General features: G+C 35.8%; 1 protein-coding gene across 1 annotated transcript in view; it reads right to left on the bottom strand.

Annotated features, from left to right (window-relative positions):
• The window catches only part of LOC149822624 (centrosomal protein), a 40,945-nt gene extending 18,597 nt beyond the window's left edge, over window positions 1-22,348 (bottom strand). Inside the window, exon 1 of the mRNA XM_089981168.1 lies at window positions 22,101-22,348. Within this exon, the coding sequence (XP_089837294.1) occupies window positions 22,101-22,301 (201 nt within the window). The 5' untranslated portion in view covers window positions 22,302-22,348. The remainder of the gene's footprint in view (window positions 1-22,100) is intronic.
• Window positions 22,349-22,690: the final 342 nt, after the last annotated feature.

Below are 22,690 nucleotides of genomic sequence, written 5' to 3'. Positions count from 1 at the left end.
AACTATGTTTTCTAGAAGTATCTAGGATCTGGTTCTGCCGCTGGATGAGGTTGCCAACTCCATCCTCAATGCAGTGGTTTTGCAAACACCACTGCTCTCAAACAACAGATGGTTCTGCAAAAGCCATGACAAACTGCTCCTAGACAGTAGAGGGTGCTGTTAAAATACATGTAATCTATATATATATATATATATATATTGTCTAATATACCCAATAGGGGTATTTTAGTCATTTCACAAGTACCCGATAGGGGTACTTGTTATTTTCCCCTTTTTTTGTATTTATTTTGCACATTCTTTTTTCTTTTTTTATTTTTGTTTATTACCCACATAAGGGGCCCCACCATTGAGTCGATGGGCCCCCCAACGGTCACATTTGTGACCGTTGGGGGCTCCCAACGACTCCATGGGGAGCCCCCTTTGTGGCACTTCTTTTTAGGCCATAAGGCCACCCCTCTCTCCATTTCTTTTTGTATATATAGGGGTGCCCCCCTCTTGTATTCTTCACTCTTGAGAGCTCTCTCTCTTTTCAATAAGAGACATTTATATTTTTATGTTGTGTTGTTTTGGGTGTTATCCCTTGTGTTTGTCCATTGGTGGATGTTGTAAGTGCTTATCGCACTCTTTGTTTTTCCACATATCTCATTACATGGTATCAGAGCCTTGTGTATGCTCTTGATTCTTAATATAGCTAGTTGAGTAGTTATATATTGTTTTCTTTTTGTATCTCTCTTTGTTTGTCTTCTTGTGAGAGATTAAATGGAAGGGGAACAAAAGATTGATCTCTCCTTCAAGCTTAATGGCTCCAACTACATGATGTGGGCCGCCGCCATGGAGAACAACCTCAAAGGTAAAAAACTTTGGGTATACGTTATGAGCACCATTCCGAAACCACAACTCCAACTCACCAAGATGGATGGTGATCAAGAAAAAGCTCTTGAAGGAAATGCCCGCATAAAAGCCATTGAAGATCACTAATCTAAAGTGGAAGATTGGGAAAGTAAGCATGCGAAGATTCTTGCTTGGTTCATAAACAATGTGGAGCTCAAAATTTGTGCCAACATTGCTAAATTTCGGATGGCTAATGAAGCATGGTTGTTTATGAAAGGTATGTTTACTCAAAAAGACCTTGCTCGTCAATTCTTCCTCCAAGAAAAAATCCAGACTATCAAGCAAGGAGAAATGAGTGTAAGGGATTACTTTAGCACTCTTGGACCCTTATGGGATGAGCTATCTTTACTAGAACCAAAGTGGGTTTCTAGTGTGGATGTGGAACTAAGAAGAGAACAAATGAAAAAAGAACACTTTTTCCAATTTCTACATGGACTTAGGCCCGAATATGAACAAGTTAGATCTTCTCTTCTTCATAGATCTAAGCCTCTTCCCTTGGAAGATGCCATAGCCGAAATATGCCAAGAAGAAACTCGTCTTGGCATGATTAAAGGAGGAGATGACGTTTTGGCCATATCTAAACCCGGCAACCATGTAAAAGCCTATAAGCCTCCACACTTTGGAAGGCAAAATAATTATAATGGCAACTATAGAAAAGCAATTTGCCATCATTGCCAAGAACTGTGTCATATAAGACCTAATTGCCCTAAGTTGAATGAAGCACCTAAAAATAAGGTTGCCTCCGTTGAAGAAGCTACTCAAAAGAAGGAGGAAACTATCAAAGGGAAGGAGTCTTTTTCTCTTGCTCAACTATCGGAAGCACTACAAACTCTACTCAAGATACCATCAACCTCGGGTGCCGCCAAAGCTTATTCCTCTCCTCCAGGTATGTCTTCTTGGATCCTTGATTCTGGAGTTTCCTTTCATATGACCCCTCTTGAAAATAAGCTTTCTGATTTGTGTAATAACTCTAAAAACTCCTATGTTTCAACTGCCGATGGTATATCTTTACAAGTAAAAAGTTTTGGAACTTTAAATTTTTCCAAAGATTTCTTTGTGCCAAACGTGAGAGTGGTACCTCAACTTAATTTAAATCTCCTCTGTTGCTCAAATATGTGATCATGGATGTGAAATCTCCTTCTCAACTAAGGATTGCTCTATACAGGATCTCCGATCCGGAAAGCAGATTGGGCAAGGTCATAGGAGGGGAGATCTCTATTACATGAGCAACTTGAAACTTTCAACTAACTCTTTTTGTAACCATGTCCAAGATAAAAATATTGAAATTTGGCATCAAAGACTTGGACATTCAAGTTTCTCAAAAATGTACTCCTTTCCATTTGGAAAAAAATTTTGTAATAAGAAACATTTTGTTTGCAAGAATTGTATTTTTGGCAAAATGAAATTCACTCCTTTTCCAAATCGAACTTTTGTGTCCAAAAGACCATTTGAGTTAGTCCATTCGGACGTTTGGGGTCCTTCTTCGGTCATGTCTAAGGGAGGATACTCCTATTACGTTACTTTCATTGATGACTACACTAGGTATGTGTGGATCTACTTTCTCAATTTAAAATCTGAAGTCTTTGACTTCTTCAAGAAATTTCATATGATAGTCAAAAATCAATTTTCAAGTAATATCTCTACTCTTAGATCCGATTCGGGTGGAGAATATCTATCAAATGAATTTCAAAATTATTTAGAAATAAATGAAATTTGTCATCAAAGATCGTGTCCTAGGACTCCTCAGCAAAATGGTTTAGCCGAAAGAAAGCATAGATACATCATGGAAACCACTAGGACACTCCTTATTTCCAAGGAAATTCCAAAGAGTTTTTAGGCCGAAGCCGCCATAACCTCAACTTACTTAATAAATAGAATGATATCTTTATCCTTACAAAATACATCTTCATATGAAAAACTATTTGAAAGAACACCCGATTTCAATAGATTAAGAATTTTCGGGTGTAAATGTTTTGTCCTTACACATAAAAGAGACAAATTATCTCCTAAAGCTATTGAATGTGTTTTCTTAGGATATGGAGAAAATCAAAAGGGTTTTAGATGTTTTGACTTGAAAAATAACAAACTCCATGTATCCAAAGATGTAACCTTTTTGAAAAATGAAAATAGTTTTATGAAAACCAAAGATATCAACCAAAGTGAATATGATTTCTTATTTGATCTTCTCTCCCAAGAAGATGAGACTCCTCAAGAAGAGGAAATCTCTAATGAGTCGTTAAATGACCTAGAGGATATTCCTCTTGACAATGTTGAAAATGAAAGTGATAGACCAATCCAAACCTATGTTAGGCATGGTCAACAAGCTCAAATGAGCGCCTTAGAAAAATACTCTCAAGGGTCCAACATAGAAGAAACCTCCTTAAGGAGATCCGGCCGAATCTCCAATCCTCCTAATAGGTTTGTTTCCTATGAGTCTCTAACTCCAAGGTATAGAGCGTGTCTAATTGCGTTATACTCATTTCATAAACCTTCACATTATAATGAAGCCAAAAACATTCCCGAATGGGTTGAAGCCATGAACTTAGAGCTTAGTGCCCTTGAAAAGGCAAAAACTTGAGAAATAACTCCATTACCCACTGGAAAGAGATCGATTGGATGTAGATGGGTCTTCAAAATTAAAACTAAAAGTGATGGTTCATTAGAACGCTATAAAGCTCGATTAGTAGCAAAAGGATACGCTCAAGAATACGGTATAGACTATGAATAAACTTTCGCAGCCGTAGCTAGGATGACTAGTGTTAGGACTCTTATCGTCGTTGCATCAGTTAAAAAATGGCCTATCTATCAACTAGATGTTAAGAATGCATTCCTAAATGGTGAATTAAATGAAGAGGTTTACATGGATCCTCCACCAGGAGTATCTATTGGTAAAAATAAAATTCTCAAACTTAAAAAGGCATTATATGGTTTGAAACAAGCCCCAAAGGCTTGGCATGATAGATTTAGTAATGTAATGACAAGTTTGAATTTTCGTTCATGTTATACTGACACTGCTTTGTTTGTGAAAAGTGTAGGGTCCTCAGTAGTTATTCTACTACTTTATGTTGATGATATGATCATCACTGGAAGTGATGAGCAAGGAATTAATGATATTAAAAAAAATTAAAAGAAAATTTTGACATGTCTGACCTTCGTTTCTTAAAATACTTTTTAGGAATTGAAGTGGCGTACTCTCCTCAAGGGTACATTCTCTCTCAGATGAAACTTGCTGCTGACATTTATTCCAAGTCTGGTATCTCCGATGATAAGAAGACAGAAACCCCTGAAGTCATCAATGCAAAGTTAAGATTGGAAGATGGAACACCTCTCGAGGATCCTACTCCCTACCGTCAACTTGTTGGGTCTCTAACATACTTATCCATCACTCGGCCAGACATAGCTCATGCCGTCCACTCTGTCAGTCAGTTTCAACATGCACCTACAACCGTGCACATGAGTGCAGTCTTAAGGATTGTCAGATACATTAAAAACACCATAACTAAAGGAGTTTTTCTTTCCTCCTCTTTATCACTTGATTTAATTGCTTATACTGATGCTGATTGGGGAGGAAATCCCAATGACAGAGTGTCTGAAAAGAAGTCATAACGGTGTATATGTCTGATCCGATCCATTTATATATTGGATCGGGTCCAGACCCAATTGGTGTATATGTATATTAACATGTTCAAAGGGGTATTTTCGTACCCTAGTTTTTACTTTACTTAATACATTAAATAGAATGATAGGGTCAGGCGATTATCGACTGAACCCCTTTCTCTAAAACCTCTCTCTCTCTCTCTCTCTCTCTCTCTCTCTTTTTCTGTGACAGGCAAGGTGGAGATCGAAGGCTCCTGTTTATGTCAAGGATCTTCGCACGAGGAAGACATTCGCTGAAGGAAAACGATGGGGCAACATGTATATCTTTCAAGAAGATCCTTCCTCCATTCATTCCGACTATTCATCCTTGAAGCCTCACCAACGTCAATTTTTTTATTCTGATTTTATATTTAATATTTCTGAATGTAATAAGCCAAGACTTTGGCATAGTCGTCTTGGCCATTGTGGTCGTCATTTTATTGAAAAACTTGTCTTGAATAATTTTATTCCTAAGTCCAGTCTGAGTTCAGAGGTCGTTGATACAAAGTGTTCTAGTTGTCTTTTATGTAAGAGTCATGTCTTACCATTTGCTTTCATCAATAAAAGAGCTTCAAGGCCATTTGAGGTCATTTGTTCAGATGTCTGGGGTCCTGTCCCAATTACTTCCCTTTCTTGCAGTAAATACTATCTTATTTTCATTGATAGTTACTCACGTTATACTTGGATATTTTTTATGAAGCACAAATCAGAAGTTTTTGGATTGTTCCAAAGATTTCATTCTTTTGTTCAAAATCATTTCTCTACCAACATTCTCAATTTCCAGTGTGATGGAGGAGGTGAATTCTCCTTGAATGACTTTATTGGTTTCCTTCAACATAATGGGATAAAGAGAAGATTGTCTTTCCCGCATACACCTCAACAAAATGGGATTGCTGAGAAGAAGCATCGATATATTATAGAGACTGCAATGAGCATGATGCACGGGAGCAATCTTCTTGTATCATTATGGACTGAGACCTTACACTCCACAGTCCATGTGATAAATCGATTGCCCATGAGTATCTTAGAAAATAAGTCACCATATTTCTCTCTTTTTGGCATACAACCTGATTACCATGCATTACGTGTGTTTGGGTCTGTTTGCTATGTTCACATTGACAGCTCACTTAGACACAAGTTCCAAGATAAAGCCTTAAAATGCAGTTTTATAGAATATGTAGAAGACTACAAAGGGTACAGGTGCCATAATCCTCTGAGTAGGCGTGTCAAGGTATCAAGGAATGTAATTTTCGATGAGATGAACTTTGATGCTCAGGATGCTAATTCAACCCTTCATGCTGATAACTCAAGCCCCAACATTGAGGTATACTACCCATGGTTAAATTCAGAACTTTTTTTAAATGGTAAAGTAGATTTTCCAGAAAATTGCAGTCGGAAGGAAACACATGAGGAATCAGCAAATGGAACTCAAACGGAAGAAATTGTTCCACATGTCTTGGAACCAGCAAGGTATAAAGGTATTGTGTACACCCGGCGAGAGAAAGAGCCCTCATTCGTCTCTTGTACGAGTACAGGTCCATCTTCAGAGACAATGGATATCAGAAGATCCTCACGGATTCGACATCCACTTGACAGGTGGATAAGTTAAAAAAAAATCATTGGATTTTCAGTTGTTCTTGACATTCATAAGTAAAGAGGAAGAGCCCCTCATGTTCTATCAAGCTGCGAGTTCTAGAAGATGGGTAGAAGCCATGAATGAAGAAATGGAAGCTCTACATGAATGTGGAACATGGGAGATTATACCCAGGCCACAAAACAGAAATGTTGTTGGGTCAAAATGGGTGTACACGATAAAGTATAAACCATACGGGAGCATTGAAAGGTACAAGGCTAGACTTGTAGCCAAGGGATTTACACAAGAGGAAGGCCAAGACTTTGATGAAACTTTCAGTCCTGTAGTTAAAATGGGGACCATTCGCATTGTGTTGGGTCTAGCCATTAAATATGGATGGACATTGAGCCAACTGGATGTAAAAAATGTTTTTCTGCACGGGGATTTAAAAAAAGAAGTTTACATAGAACAACCCACTGGATATGCAGAACGAGAAGCCAAAGAATATGTATGCAAGTTAAAGAGAGCACTCTATGGTTTGAAACAAGCCTCTCGTTCCTGATTCGACAGTTTTTCTTTAGAGATACAACGGCATGGCTTCTCTCGGTCCCTTCTGGATCACTCATTATTTATTCACAATGAACAAGGAGTCACTACTTTACTATTAATATATGTAGATGACATCATCATCACAGGGAACTGTAAAAGTCACATTGAGCAGGTGAAGAAGTTATTAAATCAGAGATTTAAGATGAAAGATTTGGGAGAGCTGCGATATTTTCTTGGGGTAGAAGTTGATAAAAGAAATGATACACTCACCCTTACTCAGCACAAATATACATTGGACATTCTCAGCAGAGCAGGCATGACGGATTGTAAGTCGTTGACAACTCCAAGTGTCATTCATCAGAAACTGAGTTCAAAAGAAGGGGACATATATGAAGATCCCACTAAGTATCGCAGCTTAGTTGGCATGTTGCAATATCTGACTTTTACTAGACCTGATATAGTATATTCAGTTAATCAGGTATCCCAGTTTATGCATGAACCTCATATGTCACATATGGGGGCAGTCAAACGTATACTTCGTTACCTGAAGAGTACAATTGGTGATGGGCTGGTATACAAGAAAAGGGAATTAGATCCAGGCGGGAGCCATGAGATCGTCACTTATGCTGATGCTGATTGGGCGGGTGATCCAGACGAACGACGATTAGTATCCGGTTATTGCAGCTTCATTGGGCCAAACTTGATATCTTGGAGCAGTAGAAAACAAAAGGCGGTTGCTAGATCGAGCACTAAGGCTGAATACAGATCCATGGCCACTGCCACGGCCGAGGCTACATGGATAAGACATCTCCTGACAGAAATGGGAGAACCGATTACTCGGTCACGGTTGTTGTGTGACAATCAAAGTGCCATCAACATGTCCTTCAATCTCATCCACCATAATCGAGCAAAGCACATTGAAATATATCAACATTTTATTAGAAAAAAAGTTGAAGATAAAGAGATTGAGCCTATGTATGTGCCAACTGAAAAACAAGTTGCTGACATTCTCACTAAAGGGTTGACGAAGGACAGATTTTGGTTTCTGAAAAGCAAGTTGTACATGGTTCAGCACCATGCACAACTTGAGGGAGGCTGAAAAGAAGTCATCACGGTGTATATGTCTGACCCGATCCATTTATATATTGGATCGGGTCCAGACCCAATTGGTGTATATGTATATTAACATGTTCAAAGGGGTATTTTCGTACCCTAGTTTTTACTTTACTTAATACATTAAATAGAATGATAGGGTCAGCCGATTATCGACTGAACCCCTTTCTCTAAAACCTCTCTCTCTTCTCTCTCTTTCTCTGTGACAGGCAAGGTAGAGATCGAAGGCTCCTTTCTTTCAGTGTCAACTACGGGTTTTTGTGTTTTCTTAGGTGACTATGATTTCTTGGAGATGCAAGAAGCAGCACAAACTATCATTGTCCTCAACGAAAGCGGAATATCGTGCTATGGCCACTACAACCATGGAACTTGTATGGCTAAGAAGTCTCCTCAGTTATATAGGCATTGTCATCTCTACTCCTTCGAAGATGTGTTGTGACAACAAAAGCGCAATTTACATTGCAAGTAATCACACCTTCCATGAGCGTACTAAGCACATCGAGATGGACTGCCATTATGTACGTAATGAATACCTAAGAGGAACCATAGCACTACCGTACGTCACATCCGAGTACCAGTTGGCGGACTTCTTCACTAAAGTCGTTGCTGCTTCTCGTTTTTTGTTTCTCCTTGACAAGCTTTCGGTTATATCCCCGTAAAGCTTGAGGGAGGGTGTTAAAATACATGTAATCTATATATATTGTTTAATATACCCAATAGGGGTATTTTAGTCATTTCGCAAGTACTCAATAGGAGTACTTGTTATTTTCCCCTTTTTTGTATTTATTTTGCACATTCTTTTTTCTTTTTTTATTTTTGTTTTTTACCCACGTAAGGGGCCCCACCATTGAGTCGATGGGGGCCCCAACGGTCACATTTGTGACAGTTGGGGGCTCCCAATGACTCCATGGGGAGCCCCCTTTGTGGCACTTCTTTTTAGGCCATAAGGCCACCCCTCTCTCCCTTTCTTTTTGTATATATAGGGGTGCCCCCTTCTTGTATTATTTACTCTTGAGAGCTCTCTCTCTTTTCAATAAGAGACATTTATATTTTTATGTTGTGTTGTCTTTTTGTGGATTTGGGTGTTATCCCTTGTGTTTGTCCATTGGTGGATGTTGTAAGTGCTTATCGCACTCTTTGTTTTTCCGCATATCTCATTACAGGTGCTAGGAAAACGGCAATACACCTCCAATTTGAGTCTCCCAAACAGAGCCTAATGTCATGCTATCAATTCACCAAAGAGATTTCCTTATGGAACTAGGGAGTCAGCAGAAAGTTCCACTTAGAATGCTCAATCACCAAATTCCATCAGAACACAGTGAAGGGGGTAGATGATGCAAAATTGTTGCAAAGGAAACACGGACTAGGGTTCAAATGCATCAAGTTGGATTGGTTCACAAAGCACCGGAAAATTGATGTAAAAACATAAGAAAAAAGAGGAATTTGACCTAAAAGGTGTTAAAATATATGGATCTCATATATATCCACACATATATATTTTCATATATATATATATGAAAATATATATATGTATATAGACATGTTCATATATATGTATATATATACATACATATATATATATATATCTTTTGTAATGCTCGCTAGGGGCAATTCTATCTTTTTATTCATTTATAAATAGACATGTCCATTAGGGACATTTATGTATTTTTATAATTCTGTTTTTTCATTTTCTTTTTATTGTTTAAAGGGGTAAAAAGGAGATTCCCTTAAGAGTCGTTGAGGAGCTCCCAACAACTCTTTTGGGATCTCCCCTTGCCCCTCTTGAGGTGTATAAAAAGGGGTCTTCTCCTCTTCTCTACTCAATGTTTTTTCAAGCATTTTATTAATAGATTCATTGTTACTTTTAAGTTCTTTCTTCTCCTTTGTGTGTGTTTGATGTTTTCTCTTTGTGGCATTATGGCATAGTGTATCTTGACTATTAGAGATATTATGTTTATGTGATTGTGCCTTCCATTGTTTTTTGGCACTTGTATTTCATTACATGGTATCAGAGCCTCTAGCTTCACACTCTTGTTCTTTTTCAACTCTTCCGCAATGACCGACAAAGATGCAATTGACCTCTCATTCAAATTGAATGGGACCAATTATAGAATGTGGACGGTTGCTATGAAAAACAACCTCAAAGGCAATGAACTTTGGAGATATGTATGTAATATTGTTCCAAAACCACAATTAAAGCTCACCAAGAAGGAAAGGAATGAAGAAAAAGCTTTGAGTGATGAAGAAAAAGCCAAAGCTATTGAAGAATACCAATCCAAAGTTGAAGATTTAAAAAGTAAGCATGCCAAAATATTGGCATGATTCATGAATAATCTAGGGCTCAAAATTTGTGCCAATCTAACCATATTTAAGAAAGCAAATGAAACATGGTTCTTCATGAAAGGTATGTATACTCAAAAAGACCTTACTTGACATTTCTTTTAAAAAAAAAAAAAAGTAAGAGAAACCAAGAAAGGGGATATGAGTATTAGAGACTATTATAGTACTCTATCTTCTTTATAGGATGAGCTTGCTCTCCTTGAACCACAATGAGAAGGAAGTGATATTGCCATGAGGCAAGAGCAAATGGAGAGAGATTTTTTCAATTCATTCATGGGCTTTGACCTGAATTCGAACTAAGAAGATCCCTTTTGTTAAAATATGTTGATCCTTAAATGTACATATATATATATAAAGATACGTATACATATATATATATATGTATACATATCTCTATTTATATATATATATATAAATATATATATTTTATCTTCCTAAAATACCCTCAAGGGTATTCTTGTAAATTAGCATTTTACGCATATTCCAATTGGAATATGCATTGTAATTTTTGTTTTATTTTTATTTTTGTTTTTTATATTTTTGGATTTCGTACCACATTGGGGGCCTCCCAAAAGTGACGTTGGGAGCTCCCAACGGTCACAAATGTGACCGTTGGGGGCTCTCCAACGTCCCCTTTGGGAGCCCCCAAGGTGGTCCATTTTCATGCTTATAAATAGGGGATTTCCCCTTTGTATTTTGTATTCTTGAGGGAGCTTATGCTCCATTGTAATGGGGTTTTCACCCCTTCTCCATTATTCTTTAATGATATGTAACTTATGACTTTAAGTCATATTTTTCCCTTTTTATGGGTTTTATGTATTGGCACATTATGTGCGTGTGTTGTTTCCCTTTAATGGGTATATTTGCACTTTACGTGCATAAGTATGGGTTCATTATTGAACCCAAGGTATTCCAAGTCACTTTCTAACATGGTATCAGAGCAAGGTCATGATGGGGTTGTCTCTTGGTGCAACGGAAAGCGTGTCGCTCAAGAAATGGTGAAGTATTCATTGCTCTTCCTAAAGTATTATGCTTTTGAAGTTATTCGGTATGTATCCCTTTTCTCAAAAAGTATTATGCATTTGAAAGTATGTTTCTTGCATATAGTTTGTTCGTTTGATGGTCATGATAGTTGAATTATTTCTTTTCACATTTCGTGTGCTCATATATTTTGAAAATATCTCCTTCTAAATTTGGTGAAATCGTTTGTTGTCCAAATATAAAATTCGTGTCTATTTATCGAACTACTCATAGCATATAATAGTAATTTATGTTTTTAAAAATTACCTTCAATTATGTGAGATTTATAGTTCTTAAATAAGTATTTCATGATTGACCTATAAGTTAACTTTTAAAATTATATATGATCTCTTGCTAAAATAATGATCTTTGCTTAAAATTTCTTAACTCTCATATGAACCCTAATTTGATTTGAGTTCCTCTCTTGATTATGGATTTTAGTGCATTTTTGAAAATTTTGATATAATCATTATATGAGAATCTCTCACATCTAAAATCTTTGTTGAATCCTAAAGTAGTTCTTGTTAATGATAACGTATAAGAACTCCTAAAAAGTTTTTCAATGTTTCTTTTTTGAAAAATTATTTATGATAAACCATTAGGAAAGATTGTTTTTAAAAAGGAATTTCCCACATAGAATGCATAGTTCATCTATTTCATCCTTTTTTGGTATAAATGATTTCATTTTTCATCCTTATAAACTTGTTGGTTTGTATTTTTCATAAGGTTTCGAAATCTCTTAATAATATCTTTAAAAATGCCTACATTGGCCATAATATAGTTTTAGTTGTCCTCAATTGCACTTGTCAAGCATGTAATTACATAATTAAAACTTGAGAATTTCAAGCATTGCTCTTTTTATAAAGTGCATACTTGCTCACTTTTGTGTATTTTTGTATTTTGTGCACATTTGCTTCTCAAAATATTTGCGCTTGTATGCATTCCCTCTTTTTTATGATATACATGCCTTAGTGCATGTTTGTTTACACCTTGGTGTGTATGTGTTCAAGTATTGTATGAGTGCTTTCGTGCACATCTTTTATAAAACCTTGTGTGCTTACATGTGTATTGTCTCTTCGTAGACATTTTTGCATTATGGAGCCTTTATGCACATTTCTTATTGTGAAAAACATAATGAATTTAGATATTGAGTCCTTTTTAAATCATTGTAAGTGCTTATAGCACTTTGTACGTTTCCGCATATCTCATCTCAATCAAAGAATATTTAAAACTTGTTGTATGGGATTTAATCCCAAATCTATAAATTTTCAAGTACTTTTTCCTTGAGTATTGTGTTAAAGCCTTCTTTGTGAACCATTACGGTTCTTATGATTTCTTTGATTAAAAGCTTGATTGTCTTGATGAATTCTTTATGTTGTTGTGTTTATTGCTTAATAAGTCTTTTTTGGTAGAAATGACTTGTTTGAAGATTAAGCATAATTTGTGTTTATGCAAAATTGTTGTTATAAAGCACATTATTGATTATTGGACCTTTTTGAATCGGTCCTCTTTTCTTTGAAAAATGATTCCTAAAGTGTTTATTGCCTTTTTGTGGCATTTATATTTGTCCATCACATGTTATTTAATGCATCATTGTTTTGGCTTTATTATTGTTTTATTAGAGATGTTTGTTGAGGTGAGTTATGGGCACCTCGTGTTATATCATTTTAGATTGTCCAAATTGCCATATTATAGATGGTGGTTGAGATGAGTTATGGGCACCTTGGGACTCTAGAATGATTTGGTATATGAGTGTGTCACTAGTTTGATGTTGGCCATTGATATTATGGATGCTTCTATGTAAATGTGATGGACATATGGTGTTTTAAAACCTTAAATGTTTTAAGGTATATTAAAAATCAAGGGTTTGGGGATTATTGCCCAACCTTTTCTTGTTTATGAATCTTATGAGTGTATTTGCACATTTATGATTTTGTGTTCTTGTGATTTTGCACAAGTATTCTAAGTGTTCTTGGTGTGTGTATGTTCACACATTTGTTCTCAAGAATTTTATTTTATCGATTATAGTATCTTGTTGAAGATATTTTTTACATGCATGTTATTGTTATGAGAATTCATTTTAAAAGGAGTATTGTTTTATTCGAGGTTTATTTTCATTACAAGTTTATTGCCTCAAAAGTCTTTTCCTTTTATGCCCATTATCTAAGTGTCATCATATGTAGACAAGAATTTTATTACACCTTCGTGTGTTTTTAGCCCTTTGTTGGCTTTTGCTCTCTTGGTCTATTAGCTGAACACACTTGTCTTGAGTGTTTTTATATGTAGACAAGGCACGTTGATTCACACCATGGTGTGTGATTTTTAGCCTATGTTGGCGTTTGTGTCCTTGTTCTAGTCGCTTAAGATGTATACCCATGGTTGGCTTATTTCACTCATTTCAAGTGCTATCATATGTAGACAAGAGATGTATTATGTTTTAGCCCATGGTTGGCTTATTACTCTTGTTCTAGTAGCTGAACATACTTGGTTTTAAGTGTATTTTTTACGTAGACAAGAGATACTTTTTAGTCCATGTTGGCATGTATTCTCTTGTTCTTGTCGTAGATGCACTTATTTCAAGTATTATTATATGTAGACAAGAGGCTCTTTTACACACATTTGTGTGTGTCTTTAGCCTTTAATGACTTTATATTCTTGATCTAGTAGCTTATATACTTGATTTATGGGTTTTGGATGACTAATGAGGAAGATGTTTGTAATGGATAAACTATTGTTGAAATTTGCAAAATTTCATTCATGACTTGTGTTTTTCAAGCAAATCATATTTTTGATATGCATATCAAGTTGATTTCTCAGCATTTAATCTATATATTAAGTGCTTATGGTTTTTGCCACCCTTATATGCAAAATGTGTATTAAGTATGTCTTTCATAAATGATTTTAAAACCTTGTGAACTCTTGGGTTTATTTTGCCTAAAGTATGCTTGGAGACTTTGTTTCTCTTGTTTGGCACTTCATTACATGTTTGAAGCATGTTCATTAATGAGTTGTTTGAGTATTAATTCATTTCATGATAAGTATATGCATATGCTCTTTATGGCCTTTTTGGGCCCTCATTCAATAATGTTTATGTATATCATGCCTCTTCGTAGGCTTATTGTGGTGTCCCTTAGTGGACTATTTTGTTATTCCCCATTATGGGGTTATATTTGTCCAACGTTGGACCTTATGAATGCATTATGCATTCTTGCAATTTATTTTTGCATAATTTGCTTCCGCTCATTTTGTTTTAAACATGATATATGATTTTGAAACTTTGGTGTCATTTTTGCATAATTTGCATCTCTTCTAACCTGTGCTAGTTAGAAATGTTCCATTTGAATAAAAGTACAAAGATTTGTTTTACTTGTTTCTTTGTTGTTATTTCACAGGATCTTGGAAATAGGACAAAGAGAAGTACCCTGGATAGTTCGGGAAATTTGAAGACAATAGGAGGAAGGCCTTTTCAAGTTCCATTGTATCCTTGCCGGAGCCTCTTGGAGTCTTGCCCTTTGTTCAATCTTTTCGGTTCCCCGCAAAGATTGAGGGGGGGTGTTAAAATATGTTGATCCTTAAATGTACATATATATATATATATATATATATATATAAAGATACGTATATATATATATGTATACATATCTCTATTTATATATATATATATATAAATATATATATTTTATCTTCCTAAAATACCCTCAAGGGTATTCTTGTAAATTAGCATTTTACGCATATTCCAATTGGAATATGCATTGTAATTTTTGTTTTATTTTTATTTTTGTTTTTTATATTTTTGGATTTCGTACCACATTGGGGGCCTCCCAAAAGTGACGTTGGGAGCCCCCAAGGGTCACAAATGTGACAGTTGGGGGCTCTCCAACGTCCCCTTTGGGAGCCCCCAAGGTGGTCCCTTTTCATGCTTATAAATAGGGGATTTCCCCTTTGTATTTTGTATTCTTGAGGGAGCTTATGCTCCATTGTAATGGGGTTTTCACCCCTTCTCCATTATTCTTTAATGATATGTAACTTATGACTTTAAGTCATATTTTTCCCTTTTTATGGATTTTATGTATTGGCACATTACGTGCGTGTGTTGTTTCCCTTTAATGGGTATATTTGCACTTTACGTGCATAAGTATGGGTTCATTATTGAACCCAAGGTATTCCAAGTCACTTTCTAACACCCTTTTTCATAGGGCTTCTGCTTTTCTTAGTAAAGTCTTTGCAGATCTATGCCAAGAAGAAACTTGCTTGGCTCTTAAAAAGAACTTTACTGAGGTCCATGCAGTGTCTAAACTGAGAAATAACATGAGGACATATAAACCCCCTCACTTTTAGAAAAAATAACTATAACAATGGTGGATGAAAAAAATTTGTTTGTCACCATTATAATGAGTTAGGACATCTTAGACCCGATTGTCTTAAGCTTAAAAAAATGTGGTTTCCATTGGAGATAGTCCAAGCAATTCAAGTGAATAATCAAGAAGAGATGGAGACGTAAAGGACTCCATTACTCAACTTATAGAAACTCTCCAACAATTTATGAGAAACAACTTTTCCACACCTTCCACCTCCGGTGCCGCAATCACATCAACTCCTGGTATGTCCTCTTGGATCCTTGATTAGGGTGCCTCCTTTCATGTGACTCTAAATGCATCTCTATCCAAACCAAGTTTTAATTCTTTTAAACCATCATTTTCACAGCCGATGGAATATCTTTAGATGTTAAAGGAATAGGAAACCTTGAAAAGTTTTTAAGCAAAGATAAAGAATTTTATGTTCCAAAAATTATAATTATTACAAATCTTAACTTAAATCTTTTTTTGTTTCTCAAATAACTGATTTTGGATGTAGTGTCTCTTTTTCACCTACCAATTGCTATGGGCAGGATCTCCGGTCCGGGAAGCGGATTGGGCAAGGCCATAGAAGAGGAGACTTATATTATATAAATTTTTTGTCATTGTCATCTAAATCATTTTGTAATCATGCCAACCTAAAGATGTCACTTGGCACAAAAGGCTTGGTCATCCTAGTGTCTCTAAGTTTATCTTTTTTCTTTTTTGAAAAAAAATTATAATAAAAAAGAATTTACATGCAATGATTGTATTATTGGAAAAATGCATTATCTTTCTTATCAACATAGCAACTTTATTTATAAGAGACCATTTGAATTTGTGCATTCGGATGTATGGGGACCGGCAGCCGTTATGTCTAAAGGATAATATTCATATTATAATACTTTTATTGATGATTTCACAAGATACACTTGGGTTTACTTTATTAAAAAAAATATGATGTTTTTTTATTTTTAAAGAATTTTATATCCTTATTCAAAATCAATTTCAAAACAATATAAAATTTTTTAGATTCGATTCCGGAGGGGAATACATGTCAAATGAATTTTAAAACTACCTTAAACAAAATGGCATTATTTATCAAAGATCTTGTTCTAAAATTTCTCAACAAAATGTCCTTGTCGAAAGAAAACATAGTCATCTTATTGAAACAAAAAGAACTCTTCTTATTTCTAAAATTGTTCCAAAGAACTTTTGGACCGAAGCCGCTCTTTCCACAATTTATCTTATAAACAGGATGTTATCCTAATCTTAAAAAAATGTTTTCCACTTTAAAAAATTATTCAGAATATCTCCGGATTTCAAAATATTAAGAATTTTTTATTGTAAATGATTTGTTATTTTTCAAGGACAAGATAAACTTTAATCAAAAGCTCTTGAATGTGCTTTTATTGGCTACTGTGAAAATCAAAAGGGATATAAGTGTTATGATGTTAAAAATAACAAACTTTATATTTCAAGAAATGTAACTTTTCTTGAAGAACAAAATGGATTTAAATCTCAAAAACCCAAGGAAGATGTTGATTATTCTTTTCTCTTTGACTTAATGATAATATTTGTGATAATGTTTGTGATGACAATTCTCATCAAAATGATGATTTGCTTTATCATAATGATGATTCTTCTAATAATATCCCAATGATATCCATGTGTATACTCGGTAAGAAGAAAATGAACATCAAAATGCTTTTGACAGGTACTCACAAAACATTTCCTTAGGGGACCAAGTAGAAGAATCCCTACCTAGGTGATCTTCTAGGAGTAGTAGACCTTCTCTCCTCAAAAAATTGTCATATGATTCATTTTCTCCAAATTAAAGAACTTCTTTAATGATGAACCATTCCTATTATGAGCCTTCCAACTTTAAAGAAGTCAAGCAACATCCATATTGGATTGATGTTATAAAACTTGAATTAGAAGCACTCAACAAAGTTAACACTTGGACAATTGTAAATCTCCCTTTAGGAAAAAAGGTTATTTGATATAGATGAGTTTCTAAAGTCAAAACAAAGAGTGATGGATCATTAAAAAGATACAAAGCTAGGTTAGTTGCTAAAGGGTATGAACAAAAATATGGAATTGATTATGAGAAAACCCTTGTGTTGGTTGCTAGGATGACTAGTGTAAGAACTTTAATAGTTTTAGCATCTATTAAACAATGGCATATCTATCAATTAGACGTCAAAAATGTTTTTTAAATAGGGACCTTTGTGAAGAAGTCTACATGGATCATCCATCAGGTCTTAAGATTGTGAAAGAAAAAATTCTTAAATATGATCATCACTGCGAATGATAAAAAAGGCATTGAGTTGACCTTGAATTTCTAAGGTATTTTTTAGGAATTGAAGTTGCATATTCTCCTCGGGGATATGTTTTGTCTCAAATGAAGTTTGCATCAGATATTATTGTTAAGTTTAGCTTAATTGATGAAAAAAAAGTGAATACTCTAAAAGCAACGCTAAGATGAGAGTCGACGATAAAACTCTTTTAGAAGATCTTCCTTATTGTCAACTAATTGGGTCACTAACATATTTGTCTATTATCAAGACAGATATTGCTTATGTCGTTCATAGTGCAAGTAAATTCCAAAATGCCTCTACTACTATTCACATGGTTGTTGTCATGTGAATTATCAAATATTTGAAGGAATCAATAACAAAATGACTATTCTTATCATCTTCTTTGTATCCTAATTTAATTCCTCATACTGACTCTGATTGGAGTGGTAACCCCAATGATCGTATTTCTACCACAGGTTATTATGTTTTTCTTGGAGAATCATTAATCTCTTAGAGATGTAAGAAACAACAAAAAATGCCTTTATCTTCCACGAAAGTTGAGTATAAGGTGATGGACACAACTACAATTGAACTTGTCTGGTTAAGAAGTCTGCTTAAAGATATGGGAGTCATTATTTCTATTCCTTCGAAGTTGTGTTGCAACAATAAGATTGTCATCTACATTGCTAGCAATCACACCTTTCATGAACGAATAAAATACATCGAGATGGACTGCCATAATGTTTGAGATGAATTTTTAAGGGGCACCATTCAACTTCCATATGTCACTTTAGAGTATCAGCTCGCAGATTTTTTTACCAAAGCTTTGCTATCACCCCTTTTCTACTTTCTCCTAAAAAAACTCTCAGTGATCTCACAATCAGTTTGTGGAAGGGTGTTAAAAAATCTATACATATATATTGAGAACTGAACATATTAGGCCCATTTCTCGTTTTGCCTCATTCTGCCCCATAGGTTTAAAGTGTTTTATGATAGATCTTAATCGTTAGATGTGTTTATCATGCTTGATTTAGTGGGAATCGACTCTTGGATCATGTTTTTTTTATGAAAAAACATATTTTTATGAGCCAAAAAAAATGGTACCTTCATAGCCATTGATTTTGGATCAACATAAAAACCTGTATACAAGTCAGATTCCGGTGATCCAAAAGTCGGTTCCCACTAAACAAAACCTATAGATCACATCTACGGTGTCATACGTGAGAAAAAAAAACTTAAAACTACAATTTTTGAAGGGGCCTAACGAAAAAGGGGGCCTAAGGAACACATTACTATATATATATATATATATATATATATATATATATATATATATATATATATATTATTTATTTATTTATTTATTTATTTATGTATATATTTTGTAACGCCCACTGGAGGCAATTTTGTCTTTTTATTTATTTGTAAATAGATATGACCATTAGGGACATTTTTGTATTTTTATAATTTTGTTTTATTATTTTCTTTGTTATTGTTTAAAGGGGTAAAAAGGGGATTCCCTTAAGAGTCGATGGGTCTCCCCCCAACGGTGGGAGCTCCCAACTTGGCCCTCTTGAGGTGTATAAATCCCCTTCTCTTCTCAATGCTTTTTCAAGCATTTTATTAATAGATTCATTGTTATTTTTAAGTTCTCTCTTCTCCTTTGTGTGTGTTTGATGTTTGCCCTTTACAGCATAGTGTATCTTGTCCATTAAAGACATTATGTTTATATGGTTGTGCCTTCTTCTAGTCACTTTGTGACATTGTTTTTTGGCACTTGTATTTCATTACAAAAGGGTCACTGAAGGTCCTAAGAAGTGTCAGCCGTAGTGGCTAGAGAAGCCTGGTTGATAATGTAATGAACCTACTAAATCGGATCTCATAAATGGAACTCCAAAACTAAACCTTGGTTTTTATGAAATAGCAACACACTAAATTAAACCATTAGTAAGATAACTTGGACCTTAAGCAATCCAAGATCCAAAAAAGAAAATCATATCCAGTCACAGGAACCAAACTGAAGACCCAAACCCTGGTAAAAATGTGATTGAACATGAAAAATCTAATGGTAAAACCTGAGTTTGGACCAACTGCTAAACTATGCCCTCCACACCTAATCATATCCTGACTTGCGTGATGAATCTCCCACTTCCTTAAATAATAGAAATTAGTATCATGAAGTTAAAAACTGTTCGCAGTAATGAATATGCAGTTTGAACATTTCAGTGGTTTCCAAGTGCCTCGCTGAAGTTTAAGAAGAACCCTTAGAACAAGTATATACATTTCCTGAAACAATCTGTTTTTTTTAAATGGGAAATATAATCTATTTAGTCAACAGAATGATTACGGACATGAAATTTTTGTACTAGATTATCAAACTTCTAAACACATTATATTCAGCAAGTTCCATATTATATAATACAGTTGCATTAAATTACAAGACGCACCCAATAAGGAACTATATAGGGTCAGTTTTCCCTCGAAGCATTTCCCACTGGTAAGGATTTCATACTTCCACAGACTGAAGGACTTTTGAATTTCAGTGAAGGACGCCTTCCTTTTTTCATCAATGAACAGCTATACCATATAGATCACACATCTCTCTCATCATACCTGCATCAAACACCTAGCATGCAAGACTCGACATAGGATACTACAGTTAAGTTTCCATAGAGGTAGATAAGCACATCAGAACAGTGGGTGTTTGGATGCACCTACTCATCCACATAAATGGAAAATGTGGGATGTATCTTTTTGCTTTAATGAGACTCATAAAAGGAAGATTTATTTAGAAAACAAGAAAATACCTACAAAAAATGGGAATCTCTAAGCATATCAGCCACATCAAGTGGTAATGGACTGTGCAAAGGCCAACTAACATTAAGCTAGACAATCCATCCTGAAACAAAAAGCAGTGTCTGAGCTTATCCCATCTTTCTGGAAAAGTTTGCTAAATCTAAACACACACTTATTGGACTCTCTTCATAGCTTCCAGGAACACATATACAAGTAAATACAAAAGAACTTTTGAAATGAACAGAACATCTTTTCAAGCTATGGGTGAAAGAATCTAACACCAAAACAATCAAATCAACAAATGTATTAAACGTCATTTTATCTAACAACATCCTTTTACATGTGCCAAAAAGTTGATTATGAAAAAGAACAGGAAAACGTTATCCCACAGTGTCTTGTTTTATAATAAGAACCAACTGCTTCTCACTCCACCTACTCTGGTCTGCATTTCTGGTGCTGGTTTTTTCACACAACCAAATATACAAATTGCCCTTCAAAGCAAAAGCTACAATTTCACAGATTGTGTAAACCCTTGATGAATCTTCCCAGGCATTTAAATAGCAATTAATACATACACTTTTCCTGTATCTTGTATTCAATTTTATGAAAGAATCTCTTGTTATCTACCCCCTCCTTCACCATGTGGTCCTAGAAGGCTGCTGCCATGTACTTTCCTCCTTTACATGCCAAATAGTTTTGAATTTTTCATAGTTTCTGATGTAAATACACCATGCTTAAAATCTCAAATTCTTCCCCTCTGGCTTTTGAAGGCTATGCAGCTTGGCTTCCCAAGCTGCAACACACCATCTTTGTGCCATCAAGCTCTAGCTCTGGCAAAGTTGCAGAAGCTATCAACCTTCCTGATGCATGCCTTAATAACAAATCACTCCCAGAATCGGGTGACCTGTTTTTTCTTTTTTCTTTTTTTGCAGGTAGGCTTGAATCTACTGACAGTTGATCACGGTATTCTGCTATAACTATCATTGTCATTCTTGTTCCTTACATAATCATTATACATTTCACAATCATCCCAATTCTGAACAGATCGTTCAATGAGCAACAGATTTGCCTCAAAAAAAAAAAAGCACCAAGTCCCCAATTTTCTCCATCCATAAGGAAGTTCCACAGCAAAACCCAAGTGGCTCCCATCTCAAGAAATTTCAGGATCACCAAACAGCCGTCTTACATCCCTCAAACAACAATATTGAACGGACATACACTCAGACGACAATATGGTTTAAAAAAAAAACTCATTTTTTTTTCTTCTCTTCATGATTGTAGCGCAATAACAAAGAACAATGGACCAACATAACCCAAAATCACAAACTAATCAACCCAATTCAATAATAACCAAGTTTAGCACAAAGAAAGCAACTACCACCAATAAAACACTAATAGCACAAGAGTGGGACTCACGTGATGCAAAATAAGGACCCCTGCAATGCGAACAACACCAATCCAAGACCAACCACATAGTCATAATCACAACCATGATAGTAAAATCCATGGAAAATGAAGGTGGGGAGAAAGGAAAGGGGGGAGGAGTACAAGAGATTCGGGTCTGGCGCTCTTCCTGAGTTGGGCTTCCAACTGGTCGTTCCGGGAGTTGGTGAGCCCCATGATACCGTAACCGATGACCGCGGGGACGACGCCGCAGGCCATCGCGAAGCCGATGAAGAAGGGCTTGGACTCGCGTGTCCTGCGAACGAGCCAACGCCACGTCTGGCTCTTCTCCCACAGGAACGACATCTCTCTCTCTCTCTCTCTCTCAACAAAGGAGTAGCGCAGTGGCTCTCTCTCGGGCAACAAAGGACTGGCGCACTGGCACAGTTGTAACTTTTGGGGGCTAACATCACAGGGTTAGATCCGTCTGAATCTTGAACCGGGTTAGTTTTGGTAATGCCACAAAGCTCGGTACCCAATGGTGGCAATTTCTGACCCGACCCGCCAACCCGCTTCTTAGGCGGGTTCGGGTTTGGCTTAAACGGGTTCGTGTCGTAAACGGGTCGACCCGCCTAACCCGTTTATTAAACGGGTCGGGTTCGTGTTAGGGGTATGCCAACCCGCCAACCCGGCTGACCGTTTAATAAACGGGTTATGTGGGTGGGTCAACCCATTTACCCGAACCTGACCTGCCC

The sequence above is a fragment of the Nuphar pumila genome, chromosome 11, assembly GCF_984573655.1.
Source record: "Nuphar pumila chromosome 11, dmNupPumi1.hap1.1, whole genome shotgun sequence".
NCBI lineage: Eukaryota > Viridiplantae > Streptophyta > Magnoliopsida > Nymphaeales > Nymphaeaceae > Nuphar > Nuphar pumila.
This window is presented reverse-complemented; position numbering and strand designations above follow the sequence as displayed.